At 33.7% G+C, this 14,969-nt stretch overlaps 3 protein-coding genes across 7 annotated transcripts; 2 read left to right on the top strand and 1 right to left on the bottom strand.

The window, feature by feature from the left end:
* The first annotated feature begins 478 nt into the window (after positions 1-478).
* Positions 479-5,089, top strand: RFNR2 (root FNR 2). Of its 2 annotated transcripts, none has more exons than XM_068640009.1 (5): positions 479-776; positions 1,058-1,114; positions 1,777-2,109; positions 2,503-2,722; positions 4,380-5,089. In XM_068640009.1, exons 1-5 carry the CDS (start codon positions 753-755, stop codon positions 4,877-4,879), a joined length of 1,134 nt encoding a protein of 377 aa, XP_068496110.1. In that variant the 5' UTR covers positions 479-752; the 3' UTR covers positions 4,880-5,089. The 2 variants fall into 2 exon arrangements, with proteins under 2 accessions (XP_068496110.1, XP_068496109.1); XM_068640008.1 differs by having other exon boundaries at positions 502-776; positions 1,055-1,114.
* Positions 5,090-6,246: 1,157 nt separating this feature from the next.
* Positions 6,247-6,914, top strand: LOC137832037 (GATA zinc finger protein). Its single transcript, XM_068640010.2, has one exon. The coding sequence runs from the start codon at positions 6,301-6,303 to the stop codon at positions 6,787-6,789; it is 489 nt and encodes a 162-aa protein (XP_068496111.2). The 5' UTR covers positions 6,247-6,300; the 3' UTR covers positions 6,790-6,914.
* Positions 6,915-7,773: 859 nt separating this feature from the next.
* Positions 7,774-13,812, bottom strand: LOC137832025 (ADP-ribosylation factor GTPase-activating protein AGD12). 4 transcript variants are annotated; one of them, XM_068639986.2, is made up of 10 exons: positions 13,665-13,812; positions 13,405-13,483; positions 12,598-12,699; positions 12,182-12,263; positions 11,919-11,994; positions 10,367-10,530; positions 9,990-10,122; positions 9,583-9,699; positions 9,373-9,468; positions 7,774-8,222 (listed from the first exon to the last, which is right to left on the bottom strand). In XM_068639986.2, exons 3-10 carry the CDS (start codon positions 12,620-12,622, stop codon positions 7,941-7,943), a joined length of 975 nt encoding a protein of 324 aa, XP_068496087.1. In that variant the 5' UTR covers positions 12,623-12,699; positions 13,405-13,483; positions 13,665-13,812; the 3' UTR covers positions 7,774-7,940. The 4 variants fall into 4 exon arrangements, with proteins under 4 accessions (XP_068496087.1, XP_090159681.1, XP_068496088.1 ...); XM_090303555.1 differs by having other exon boundaries at positions 13,087-13,483; positions 13,665-13,781; XM_068639987.2 differs by having other exon boundaries at positions 13,401-13,483; positions 13,665-13,781.
* Positions 13,813-14,969: the final 1,157 nt, after the last annotated feature.

Below are 14,969 nucleotides of genomic sequence, written 5' to 3'. Positions count from 1 at the left end.
TTTTCGAGTATATAAAATCAAACAGTTAAATATTTGAAAAAAAGAATTTTATCACTTACAATAAATTTATTTAATTTAAACATATTTTTTTTATAGAATATAAAAATAATATTATAATAACTATTAATTCAATTTTAAACAATTATAAATCATATTAAAAAATAGAAAAAAACACAAGTTTTTTAGTTTATAGTACTTCATTTAATAATAAAAAATATCACTAATTACTCTCTTTATAATCATAGTTAGAAGATATAGATGCTCATTTTCATAATATTTTTCATTTTTGGATTTTACGAAATATTATAGGTATATTTGTTAATAAATAATGACAAAAATATTTTGAAAAGTATTTAATAATGACGACAATATTATATACTTGTAATATTTTTTAAATAGTAATCAATAAAGCTAATTTAATGAGTAATTAATAATTGTATTAATAGTATTTAATTTTGAAGTACTCGTAAATTGATATAAGTATAGCAGCAGCCTATTAGAGGAGAAGGTGGGTAGAAGAGATGGTGTAACAGTCCAGGAGCCAAACAAAACAAAACCCGACCTTTCCCTTTCGCCAAAGGATCATCGAAAAAACCAAAACCAAAACCAAGACCAGTTTCAACAGTCATTGGTGTGCTACCTTCCTTATATTAGACCCTCTTTAGAACTTCTCTCTTTTTCAAATCTACCCTTTTTCCAATCACATCTTCTTCTCAGATAGCCACTGCAGATTCTTTGTTCTTGATCTCAGGATGTTTCATTTGACTTTGTCTCAGGTACTTCCCTTTCTTTCACTCACTTCCTTTTCTCCACGTTCTCACTCTTTTTGGCTTCCAAGAATAAATGGGTCACTCCGATCGGAATCAAAATTCCAACTTTTCATTTTTACTTTCTTTTTGCTCTATTTTCCGTTTTTTTTTTGGTGCGTGGAGATGTGTTCGTAGAAAGTCAAAGCTGAGAAATTTAACCCGAGTGGAGTTTTAAAAGAGGGTTTATTTCTTCAGTTGGTGAATGAAATTTAATTAACCAGTACTAAGACTTTTATGGGGTTTAGCAGGTGGCTGTAACTGTTCCTGTTAGCAGTGATTTGTCTCTCAGAAGATCTGCGTTCAAGGTTTGATAGTACTCTTGTTTCGTTTTGTCTTCCTTTTGTCTTTGGAACTTATTTGATACTTCTGCTGGTTGTCTCTTGTTAAATAATCGATCCAACTATCTGAAGAATACGAGTTATGCTAGATTTTTATGAGTATGTTGATTTGGTATGACTGTTGGAATACCTCGAGGGATCAAGTTCAATTACAGAGATTAGTGGATGACATGTTTATTACTGAGTGAGTTTAAAAAGGGGCCAAAGAGCTATGTTTTACTATATATTTGATTTGCTTCATTTCTATACCAGCAAAACTGTAATGGAGTGGAACAAACATCGGTCAAAGGTGAAAGTTTTATCTTTTGGTACAAAAAAGCTGTTGGTTGTAGTTGGTTTACTTGGTATTATATATGATCTTCTACTTGTATGGTGCAACTGCGTATTTTTAATTCTATATTAGAAATGTAGGGCTTTAGCATTAATGTATTTTGGTTTTCCAAGAGCAGTAGTGTTTTAGTTAGAGCGTCTACTTAACACATGTATGTTAGGTTTGTACAATCTTGTTTCCATAGATACTTTTGTTATTATATATTAATTGATTTTCAAAGAACTAAGAACATAATACTGCAGTTGTTACTATAAGAGATTCTGTTTATTTTTAAAGAAAACTACACTTGACGTTGCAGGCCCCTAACTTAAACTTTTGGGATAAGTCATGGTCACCAGTATTAACTTTGGACTTGAAGGCTAACAGCTCTCGTTTAAGAAGTCAGAATGTGGTATGCATGTCAGTGCAACAAGCAAGTGTACCCAAAGTTTCTGTCTCACCTTTAGATCTGGAAGATGCTAAAGAAACTCCATTGAACTTGTACAAGCCTAAAGAACCCTATACAGCAACAATTGTTTCGGTTGACAGGCTTGTGGGACCGAAAGCTCCTGGGGAAACTTGTCATATTGTGATTGATCATGGTGGAAATGTCCCCTACTGGGAAGGACAGAGTTATGGTGTTATTCCTCCAGTGAGTGACTCATTACTGATTGTTATTCTATGCTTCCTCCTCATTCTTTCTGATAACTGCTGCTAATCCATGATGATTGATCTTTGTCTTCAGATTTTCTGAATAAATTAATCTTGATGAAAGGAATGGGTTTTAAATATTTACAATGTTCAATTATGTTTCATTTCCTATTATAGAACTCTATGATTAATAGTCATCTTCAGAATTTAAGCTGATTCTGTCTCCCCTCACCACCTTCCATCTCAAAACTAATGGTGCCTTTTGGGCTTATTAATTCATGTATAAAGCATTCTTTTTCTTTTTCTTTTGTCGGGTCAGATGTAAGTGTTAATGCAGTTAAAACTCTAAAATAATTTCACAACTTGTAATAATACCACTTTGCATGGGTGGCAGGGCGAAAATCCGAAGAAACCCGGGGCACCCCATAATGTTCGACTATATTCGATTGCTTCCACGAGGTATGGTGATTTTTTTGATGGTAAAACAGCCAGCTTGTGTGTGCGTCGTGCTGTTTATTATGATCCTGAGACAGGAAAGGAAGATCCGTCCAAGAATGGCATTTGTAGCAATTTTCTGTGTAACTCAAAGCCTGGAGACAAAATTAAAATCACAGGTAAGTAAGGGCTAACTCTTTTTACACCCGCAAAGGTTGACATAATCTCTAATTTCTTCTGTAACTTCCCAAAATTTGTATTCCAACAAAGTGATGCCTTGGTGCAACATGCTCAAGTTGTAATCTTTTATATATTTGTGCTGTTTTTCTCAGTTGTTTCTTGTTTTTCCTGTTACTATAGGTGTGTTCTACGCACCTTCCCAGAGTGTGTTTTCTAATATATATTTCCTCAATATAATGTTGGAAAATAGCTTGTTGACTGCGATTTGTTTTCTGATTAATCAATTGGAATTTATGCTGTGAGTGGTGATCTGTATGTGAAGGTAGCAACTTTCTTAAACGATAGATGTCGTGATTGAGAAAAAAAACTTCATTTTCGTGAACAATGATTTGAAATTGGACAGACAAGGTGATTTGATGTGCTTAAATTCTCTGAATGGTTTTCATTTCATGCAGTATACTAGTGAACCGGGTTTTCACAATTTAGCACCTCTTAAGTTTTAAGACTTGGTGTATTGGTTAACATCAAACTCTTACCGTACAGAGCATGGTAAAGAAATGTTATAAACCAAATAAGGAGAAAGTATATTGTACAATAGTTTACCGGTTAGTGCATGACTGCATTTCCATATTCTTCATGAGTATGAGTTAGAAAGTTTTGGTTGTTATTGTTCTACCCCTATTTGATTTTTGCAATGTGAAGTTTCCACATTCCATTAAATATAGTGGCCATTCATTCTTCCTTTTTTCTTTTATTTTGATTTGTCCATGTTGGAACGCCACCTTAATTGTGGCCACCCAAGCACATCTAAGTGGCAGTCTCTTTGGACTGCCTTCATTGCAGCCACCAGCAAGTTCATTGTGCTGGGTGGGAGGGGACATGTTTAGTTTCACATTGCCCAGATAATGGTTATATTATTGTGCAATCCTAACAATATATGTTGGTTTTGTGGGGTTGAGTTAGACTCTAAGCTCAAATTCAAGCTTAGATCCATCTTAAAGACATTTGTTTTGGCCATGCTCCAGTCTAACAGCCAAAGGCATGAGAGGTCCTAATTTAATTCCAGCCTGTTTGGATTGGCTTCATTTCCGTCTTCAATGCTTTCATTATGCTGGTTGTGAGGGGGTATGTTTTGTTCCACATCGCCTAGTGATACAGCCTAAGTAATGCTTGTAAGGTTTGATAAATTCTATATTGTCACCTAATCAATATTTGATGTCATAAAATTTAGAATAACTCCCCAAATTTGTCTTTGAAATTTGGTGGGGAGCACAACAGTCCCTGTAAAAGTAAAATATCTCCTGTTCCATAAAAATCACAAATAGCATTATATCAAGTCTTCAACACTAGACTTGTTAGCCCATAAACATGATCAATTCACATTTGTTGTTCTTAGGAACCAAGGTGTGTTATTCATTCCTAGTAATTATTGTGTCCAGTGCTAAATTTCTCATAATTGAAATGCTCATTGTATAATTTTGTGGTAATGATATAGAAGGATGCATAACAAAACCTACTCGAGTTTGGTGATTTCCTTGCCAACTTGCAATGGGTTAACTGGTCTTGGATGTCAACTGTCATGTACCATGCATTGTGAATGTTGGTGAACTTGCATCTCTCTGGGTAGGAATTGAGTCATCTACAATTTTTTGGCAGGCCCTTCAGGGAAGATAATGCTTTTGCCCGAGGAAGACCCTAATGCTACCCATATAATGATTGCCACTGGCACTGGTGTTGCTCCATTCAGAGGCTATCTACGTCGAATGTTCATGGAATCTGTCCCTACATACAAGTTCGGTGGACTAGCATGGCTTTTCCTTGGCGTTGCCAACTCTGACAGTCTTCTCTATGATGACGAATTCAGTAAATACCTCAAGGATTATCCAAACAATTTCCGCTTTGATCGAGCCCTTAGCAGAGAACAAAAGAACAAGAAAGGGGGGAAAATGTATGTTCAGGATAAGATTGAGGAGTATAGTGATGAAATCTTCAAACTCCTGGATAACGGGGCCCACATCTATTTCTGTGGTCTAAGAGGGATGATGCCTGGGATCCAAGACACACTGAAGAGGGTTGCTGAGCAAAGAGGAGAAAGTTGGGAAGAGAAGCTTTCTCAACTTAAGAAGAACAAACAATGGCATGTTGAAGTCTACTGAGATTCTCTAGTGCAGATTGCAGAGTAGTAGTTCCATTTGTCTGAAAAAATACAAAACATTTTCATTTGGTGCTTTTAATAATATTCATCCAGCAGCTTCAGTAGCTGTAGCTATTCTGTATTAGTAAATTGCAATGATACATTGTGTTCTTGATCTATACAGAATTGAACAACCAAGCAAGTGGCAATCTGGTAGAGTCCACTTTGTTGAGGGCAGCAGCATATTTTCTTTTGCCAAATTCTGAATTATGTGAATAAGGATTATCATCCTATAAAAAGATAAGCCAAACCTAGAATCATGAATGAAGAAACATATGTTAGCCCCTTTCAATTTTGTTATTTAATTGTGAAACTTCTAGGATTCACAAAGAAGAAACAATGATGTCTTGTAAAATATTCTAACAGCATTAGAGACTGAACTTTAATAGTACTTCATAAACTAAGAATTAAAGTAACAGAAAAAAAGGTGTAATTTTAACATGATAAAGGGAAAATTGAAAATGAAAGAAAGTAGAAAACAGTAACGTGGAGAAGACAATAGAGAAAGCGGCGAGAGTGACAGGTAAGAAAACGCTTAAAACCTAAGCAACCCAACAAGAAATACTAATACACAACACACTCTTTCAGTTTCAAACAACACAATTTATTTTTTCTTTTAAAAAATATAATTTAAAAAAATAAGATTCTTAAAAAATTATGAAATAATTGTGGAAAAGAGACACTGACATCTCTATTTTAAAAGAAATGAAAATAAAAGAAAGAGATGACTATAACTAAATAATGGTGAGTGATTTTAAAAATTGCAGTGTATGAATTAATCTGAAGCGTATAATTAAAACAGCAAGAGATTGAAGAAAAAGTAGATAAAAAATAAAATAGTAAAAGAAAACGGAATTTACTAAGTAGTTATAAGAACAAGATTTAGCTTAAAAATTGTATGTACTTGCTTAATTTTTACAGCAGTCATTGCTTTATTATTATTATTATTCTACAAATATATTTACCGTAAAGAAAAATAATAATTTTATAATCATTAATATAAAATGCTTTACTTTGATTCATGAAAGTATAATATATTAATATTAATAAAATGATGAGTATTTTTATACTAGTCTATAATTTTATTTTCTAATTAAATTATTAAACTAAAAAAATATTAAAACCTGATAATAAATATTTTAAAGTTACATAAAACATGTTTGATTAATATAAAAATGTACATTAATAATATATGTAAATTGAACTATTTGTTTTAAGTAGTAATTTAATATTTAAATAGTTATGCTTACTTACTTACATATATATATATATATATATATATATATATATATATATATATATATATATATATATATATATAGCGTTCATACCGGTCACTACCGCTCTCTTGTGTTTTCGCAAACGCTCAACCCGTTTCTTCTGATGTCGTCGGCACTCGCAACCGCGATCCTCGTCACGGTCGCGCTACTCCTCGCCGGAAGTTCGTCCGCCGGGCGCGATCTCCGGCCGTCGGAGCACGGCCTCTTCTTCCAGGCCTCGCCGCCGGTCAATTCCTCGCCGGAGATGAGGTCCTTCTTCAGCACCACCAAGGGCTCTTCCGACGCTCCGGTCCGGAACGCGACGGAGTCCCTTCCGCCACAGTGGTGGGGAGTCGGCGGCGGCGGCGGCGGCGGAAGACGCCACGTGGGACAGGCGCTGATGACGGCGAGTCTGGTGTGCGGAATCACAGGTGGCGTCCTGTTAGTGGCTTCGGCGCTACTTTATTTGTTCAAGTACAGGAAAAAGCCACCCCAAAACGAATCGTTTCGAGCTTCTAATAATTATAATAATAATAATAATAATAATTATTGTAATAATGTGAGTCACAATAATAATGAGAAGAAGCTTGAATTAGTTGTGCGTGATGGTTAAGTTGAAATGACTGTAAATGGATTTTGCTGTATTTGTATTATATATTTTATTTATTTATTTGTGGTAGAGATTGCTTATGTATGGCAAAAGTTGTGGCAATAAATATATTTTTATTTTTTTAGTTATTATGGACTCACCCACCTAACTTCTTTTCTCTCCAGTTAAGTGAAGTGACTTCTCAACAAATTTCTGTTTTTTTAGTAAAACCACTTTCTTTCGGTTTTCACCACACTTTACTACTAGTAAGTGGAATGTGAAAGGTCCCCACCTCTCATACGTAGTAGCAGCAGCAAAGCACATATTGAATCTTTGAGGAGACAATAAGGAATGGCTTACTGAAAAAGTAAGCTTGAATGAATCATAAGATTATTAGGAAGTAAGCTTGAATGAATCAGAAGATTATTAGTAAGCTTGGACTGATTCAGATTGGTCTAGTGATAAGGTGGAAAGGAAGAACATTTATAGACAATTTTTTAAATATCTGAAAGCATCAATTTGTTAATGTGTTTGGCTTGAATATATACTTGATGAGTTAAAGCTAGAACATGTGAAATCTATGCAACTTTGCATGACAACCAATGGTAAAGAATCTAATCTTACATGGAAAGAGTAAACACATAATTGGAGCATTGCAACACTAAGATGCAAGCAACGGTTATTTTCAGTAAACCACTTATACTAAACAGATTTGAAGAGTTAAGGGAATGATTTAGTTTTGTTAACTCTTAACCATCATATCCTATACTAGATATTTCTGTTATTAGAAATTTTTTATTCATTATGATTTAAACAGTTATAAATAGCAGTACCATTATTGTATTGATACAATTTTTGAATAAAAGGATTCAGTTTCAATTTAAATTGTCAAAATCAATTCCCAATGATCTACACCTTAGCTAAAAAGTGTACGTTTTCTGTCCTACTCCCTCTCCCCTCCAAGAAAAAGGTTCTCTTGTTTTTTTTTTTGTGAAGAAAAATTACTAATTATTTGGTCAAATGATTTAACATACATGAAATTAAATAGAAAAATTACAGATTTATTTGTTCCTCTATGATGATAGTGTTCCTCTATGATGATGGATCAAAAGGTGAAGAGAAAAAATTACAGACATTTCTTCAAGAGAATACATAGGCTAACAGCAATCAAGTCCTTATTGATCAAGAGGAATCCACTGGAGTTCAAGATCTAATTCTCCAGATTCAACATTCTGGAGCTTTAGTGACATCATTTGTTTAACCTTACCATCAACAATATTGACTGTGCTATCCTCAATAAGTGCATTGTCATCGGATTTTAACCATTTTCCTATCTGCATATCGTCAAACATTCCAGCATCTCCAAATGCCATAGCAGATGTTATCAGAGACTGAAGATCAATGTCTGCATCTCCCATAATATCATCGGCGGAAAATGTGTCATAGTCAAATACTTTCTGCAGCACAGCCAGTTGATAAGACAAATTGTCATGTTTTCAAACCAAAAATCAGTTATCTTCTTTCTCATGTACACATAGTGAGCGAGAGGAAGAGGCCGAAACAACAACACACAAAGCAAAATGCAATATACATAAACATCTGAACAGCAGTGAAATACAGGACATTCATCAACCACAAGAGAGATCTTTATTAATTGAAAGAGTTTTGAAGGGAAGAGGAAGAAAAACACTTCAAATTGGGCTTGAAGTAATAAATATCAACTTGAAGCGCAATGCAAGAAAATTCAACAAAACCAAATTTGCCACTTCATCTTCTCTACCATGCTTGTATTTGTGGATCCTACTTAGTTTTTTGGATTATACCTACACACATTGAAGCATGTCTTTATTGTCTCCCCGATTGCAGTGCCTTTCCTTTTCCCTCCCATTCCACTAAATACAGTTTTCAGATTGCATCACATTTCCAGTTCAATCTCAAGCTCATTAAACACGACGTTAACCAGTAGAAGACTGTAATTCTAAGTGAAAATGAAATAAGGCTATTTTCTAGGAGGTAGAATCTATATATTAATCATTTTTGCTACTAAATCCAAAAGACAAGGCAGTACAAAACCAGTTTTACCATGTTGAACATTGTAAGACATTAGAGTTTGTGGCGTTGAGATAAAAAAGAGTTGCTCACTATGAATTGACAAGAGAACAAAATAGCAAGAGATTGTGAATCCAAGTACAAAAAAGATTTCTATTTCTATCCTTAGATGAGATGTTCCAATCACTTACTAACTATTAAACCAAAATAGCAAAGCAGGTAAATGAAGAATGTCTGGACTAGGATAATGTTTATGTAACTTTTTAATTCATTTTCATCATAAATTCAAACTTTTGCTTCCAATAGGTATTATTAGTTACAACCAAATTACAAATTGTATTTGGATAGAACTGTTTAATTTCCAACAGAGAGAAAGGAAAGGATGCAAGAGAAGGTGACTTTGTTTGGGATCATGTTGCTAGCAATACAAGGACCTTGTTTTGTAAGGTAAAAGGTGTTGGACGTTGAGGGATGAGGAACTCATTTTATTTAAGTGATGTAGCTATATATACACAGAAAATAGTGTCTGCTTTTCAAAACATCAAAATTCTAATATACCAATTTCATCTGTCCATAATGCTCTGGAACAGACAGCATGTATTCCTCATTCCAGACTGGATTCAAGTTACTCCTCGCTACAGATGTCTGGACAGTCTGTATGCATTAAGACAAAGCACCAAATTAGTTTCAGAAAGAACACTCTGATTTTACAACTATAAATAGAAGATACAGAGCAACAGTATCCCAAAATCATATAGTTACAACAACCTGCTGGCCAAGGCTCAAAATGACATACGGATCACTTGACTTTATATCTCTGATAGCTAAATTTGTGCCTTTAATCACTTTCACCTTCAACATTCCAATAAATTCTACCATACCTTCCTGTTGTTGACACCAATATCAGTCACATTCCAAGGAAATCACTCGTGACGATAACTACATTGCCAGTGCTGTGAAACTAGTAAAGTTGGATAATGCAGCATGCTTCATCTGATCTATATTAACTATATTTTATTAGAAGACTTTTTATCTGGTCCAACAACACCTCAATTCAATAAAAAATATATTTTAAAACAAAAAAGATGCTTGCTCCGAAATTGGTCCCTATATTTCTTCCCTACACATAAAAGTAGTCAGATAATCAGAAGAACTAACACATAACATGAAGTTACCAGTCTCTGTGTATTGCTAGCACTTGTAAAACTATCGATGATAAGACTTTTGGAAGAATTTGATCCTGTACTGCTTTTTCCAGATACAATGCGCAAACTCGGTTTCAGAAATTCTTGAAATTCATATTTTGACCTGTAGTTCAAATAGGGTCACAAATAAAAAATGACGTGAGTTTATAGGGAATTCACTTACTAGACTCGTTGAAACAATGGCAGAAAGTCAAGAAAATAAATCGTGAAGCAAATGGGTCAAACAAATATCAGAGTGAGAATCAATAGCCTTTTTAGCATTACCTACTTCATGGTGACGATAAAACAAAATGAATCAAAGAAGCTAAGAACGACATATGCATTGTGTATATGAAAACAAATCTAACCTTATGAACTTTGAACGCTGCTCGTGACCAGCATCTGGTTCAGGTTTTGTAAGTCCTTCAGGAATATAAGCTTCATAAATTGAATTAGCAGAAGCATTTCCCCCAACCTCCATCATTGCGTCTATTTCATCCTCTGACCACTCATCCAATGTCACAGACAAAACCTGAGAATAAAAAACAATGCTGTCAAACAAATACTTTTAACTAGATTGGTATGAATCAACTTAAGATCGTCTTGAAAAAAAGTGAAAGATAAGAAAAGTTGGATCTCCATCATTGATAGACAGCCCACTGAAAAAACTAGGGTCACAACACAACTATAAGTCAATTCGCTGAAATGTGAAGATTTGATTGCTTGATTTCATGCCAGACTTTAAGGTTGTTTAGTGTTGGAAACTCACCCTGAAGATGTTAGGCCCCTGATCAGAATGATAAGCCCCACATTTGAAGTGTACATGAGAAAATATAGGAACAAGAAGCAGAAGAAAAAACCAGTTCAGGACGTGTCACCAAGGAGGATTAGTTAGGATAGGGTTGTTGCAATCATTAAGTTTGTTTTTTGGTTGTTATTCAGTTCTGTTACCATGTCAGCTTAGTTTCCAGACGTTGTTATTTCTTGTTATTTAGCACTGGCTAAGGGAGTTACTTATTGGGAACACCCAGTCATCTTTTTTGGGGAATTATTTTAATAGAAAATAAAGAGAGGATATTTCCTCTGCAGAAGCTTAGCTCTGGGGATTGGTGCCTATGGGTATGTGGGGTCACTATGTAAACCTTGAATCCATCTTCCAGAATAAAATAAAGTTACTCTTTATATACAGTATAGCTAAGGTTCCTTACAGAACACAAACCTTTCTGTCTAATCTTATTCATGCTTGTGTAGAAACAACCTTCAACCACAAAATGAAAACGAAGGTGAAACTGACGTGCAATTGATACAACTCATGAATTTTGTAATTTTCGCAAAAATGTTCACCACACTCTTGGTGTTGAATCCAATTCAACGACTTTGGCCAAACTGGTTAGTTTGCTTCTTTTTTAACTGAGACAGACTCAGAGAGTTTTAACTTGCTTCTTTCATGATGATTGAGAGCGGCATTAAGGATTTTCTAACGTGAGAAGAGTGAAGGAGGAATTATAGTAAGACAGTGAGGACGAAACTGAGAACAAAAGAGAAGTAGGAGCTTGTGAGCTCAATCGCTAGATGAACTGGCATTTCAAAAATCGCCACAAGTTAGTGCAATGAGCTAGCTTAGTAAACAAATTATTTTAGTCAAATAAGCTTTTAAGATGGTCAAATAAGTTAAAAGCTAGCTTATTTATCTTGCAAAACACTCCATATCACGTCAAATTTATTGCACACAGATTTTTGAAAAATAACAACCCAAAAATATGAATTGTCAATCTTTAAATTTGTTGAAGGCAAAAAGGAGAAGATACTCAATTCAAGCATCAAATTTAATATTTGGCACGAGAGGAAAAAGTAATTTTAAGATCCAGACATCAATTCCAGAACAATAACTCCACTTTAGAATGGTGGTGAATGGTTTACCTTTGATATATGAGTACCGAGGCTTCTGTGCACCCCACAACATTTTAAGCATATAAAAACTCCAATGTTGGCAGACCTGAAAAGCAGTTATCAAAAGTGAATTGACATATTGAAAGAGCAATATTCATGATGCATTCTTTAATCTATTTTACAAGCAGTTAGTTTCCTACAGGTTTATGTCATATTCACAATCGGTTTGCTGAAACAAGTATGATAATGCCAATTAACATAAACCACAATGAGGAAATAAAGGCAACACTTACGCCCATTTAGGATCTGGAGCATTACAATCAGCACAACAACGATTATCTTTTTGAAGCAATAAATCTTTCAATTTTCTTCTACCTGTAAAAGGCCTTCCAATCATTCAACTTCTCAAGAAAAACAAGTTAAAATAGCTCTGCAATGTCCCCCAAATACAATCTGTAGGTAGTCTAAAGAACCTTAAAGCTTTTACAGATATTTCAAATTTTTAAGCCCATGTTTGGATGGAGGAGTTGGGGACGAAGTCATTACAGGAACTGAAGATTAAAATATTTTGATAATAGACAGGACCAATCATTCACACATATTGGAATAGGTCAATGGAATGTCACCGCGTGTTCTGAGCCAACAATAATATTCTCAATTGTAAACACCTCATTAATATATAATGTAACATTAAATATCATAAGATTACTTGAGGCAGGTCTTCCAAGTTCCATTCGGTTGCTATTTATTGACAAGCCTAAAGCACACAATCATCAAGGCTGCAGCCTCTACAATAGTCAAGCAAACCAACCTGGAAAGGTAGAGAGAAATATCTGTTTTAAGTCTTTCAATTCCATATTGTGCCAACAAACTGAAAACTCAATTAAAACTGTAAGGACAAAGCTTGAATACAGTTCCCTAGGTGCTTTTGCCTTTTGGAACCGCTTTCTAATAAAATTGAAGTTTCATCTCAATAATCATGCAATAAACTCTATTTCTAATCGGAGAACATCACCAAAAGCACATTGATAGGAAAACAACACTAGAAGCACCTAAAGAACCAAATCTAAGTTTTATTCATCCTGTAACTACGGAACATGTCCTCTACATTCAATCTTAAACCACAGGAAGAAAAGAAGATTTAGTTAATCACATGCTGAATAGAATAATTCCAAAGAATAAAATAGTCCAGTTATACCCCGAAGAGAAGGAAACCAAAAGACTTATGCAACTGAAGAAGACAGAGGTGATCACACAATCAGAACTCAGTTTTTTGAAGTCATTTCCAGACATCCACATTTTTTTCTCACTGGTTATATACAGGGACCACATATAGTAGCATAATGCATGCATGTATATCCAAGCATCGCTCTTTGAAGTAGAAAATGAAAACTAGAATACCGAAAACACCAACTTCAATAATCGCTCCTCCTCACAAAACAGACACAGAAAAAAAAAGGGGTTTTGATGCGAAATCCCAAAATAATCAAAGGGGAAAAAATGAACTTTTACCTACCACAATTTCCCTTTTTTTTCTGTTCTCAGCAACGGTAAATTTCAGATTTCTTTACGATGCGATCGGTGCATGCAATAACCTAGGAGTTCAGTCAAATTGTGAATATGAGAATGGATTTCAGCAAGTATGAAAAAAAATCCTTGAGGCTCTACATTTGCAAGGAACAGATATCACGGGAAATCAATGACATCGAAGAAAAAGAAAAAGAAAAAGAATTGGTGAGCAGGGATTTGAGATCAGAATGAGAAAGTGAAGCTTACGAGTAAACAAAGGAAGGAATCGACAGAACAAGAGCGATGCGAGGAAGGTGGTGATGGTTTCGATGTCCGAATTGGACTGTTCGGCAACAACTACAAAATCTATATTATATATTTTATTCACAAATATTTATTTCTTTTATTTCCAAATACCTTTCAAAGTCCTAACATTCATTAATACTGTCTGCGTCGTATCTTATCTTACAATCACATTCTCACCTTTATCGTTTTGGAAAAGTTCTTTTTTTTTTTATCACTAAACAAATTGTCTTCTTTTAAAATACCTTTATTTCACTTCGATATATAATTATAATACTGTAATTAATATTTATTGTTGGAAATCCTATAAAGATTATGAGATTTTATAATATAAAAGTAGGTATAAATTTTATTTTATAAGATTTTGTTAGATTTAAAATTTATTTTTTTAATATGGTATCAAAATCATTTTGAGTCTATCTAATGAGTGTTTATTGGACTTATTAGACCACTTGTTATATGACCGTTATCGGATCATCCATAATATACCATCGCACGTATGAGTTGACAACCTCAACGTGAAAGATGTGTGTTAGAGAGTCCATATTAACTGCAAATTAGGACATTTCATGAGTGCAAATCTCATCTTATAAACTGACGATTTTATGAGATTGAGTTAGGTTTAAAGTTTTCTTCTTAATAAATATATATATATATATATATATATTATTGATATAATATATATATCTTTATTTGTTTAAGAAATTAAATTTTTTATTTTATTTAAGTAATTGGTGATGCTTTGATGTTATTATTTGTTGTTGGTGAGATGAAGATTTAATTTTAAATACTAACAGAGTTAAGTTTAAACTAAGGTAATAATTGTTTTGAACCACTCTAGAATCATACAAGATTACAGAGAATTTTATGAAAGATCAAACTAAATAAATATAATAAATAAATTACCATTTGTATAATTTAACTTATACAAGTAAAATATCTTTATAATTTATCATCCACATGCACAAATTATTTAAATGAGAGAAAGTCAAATAGATTTTTTAGTTCCCCCAAGTTTAATATTATTATCCTTTTATTCTTTGTAGGCCCATTTATATGGGCATGAAAGAAATGAAAATCGGGGCATCAACATAGATTTTTTTTTATCTATTTAGATAATTATATATAACCAAGTTTTACTTTTTATATTACATTAATTAAAAAATAAGATAAAAGATTTATACTAATTAATCACCAAGTCACCAAAATGTACTAAATCGTCTCATAAGTTGAGAAGAATTAAGATAAAACATTGACACTGTTTGGATA

Source organism: Phaseolus vulgaris, chromosome 6 (assembly GCF_051622355.1).
Source record: "Phaseolus vulgaris cultivar YP4 chromosome 6, ASM5162235v1, whole genome shotgun sequence".
NCBI classification, from domain to species: domain Eukaryota; kingdom Viridiplantae; phylum Streptophyta; class Magnoliopsida; order Fabales; family Fabaceae; genus Phaseolus; species Phaseolus vulgaris.
The sequence above is the reverse complement of the archived record's forward strand: the minus strand, read 5'-3'. Positions and strand labels throughout refer to the sequence as shown.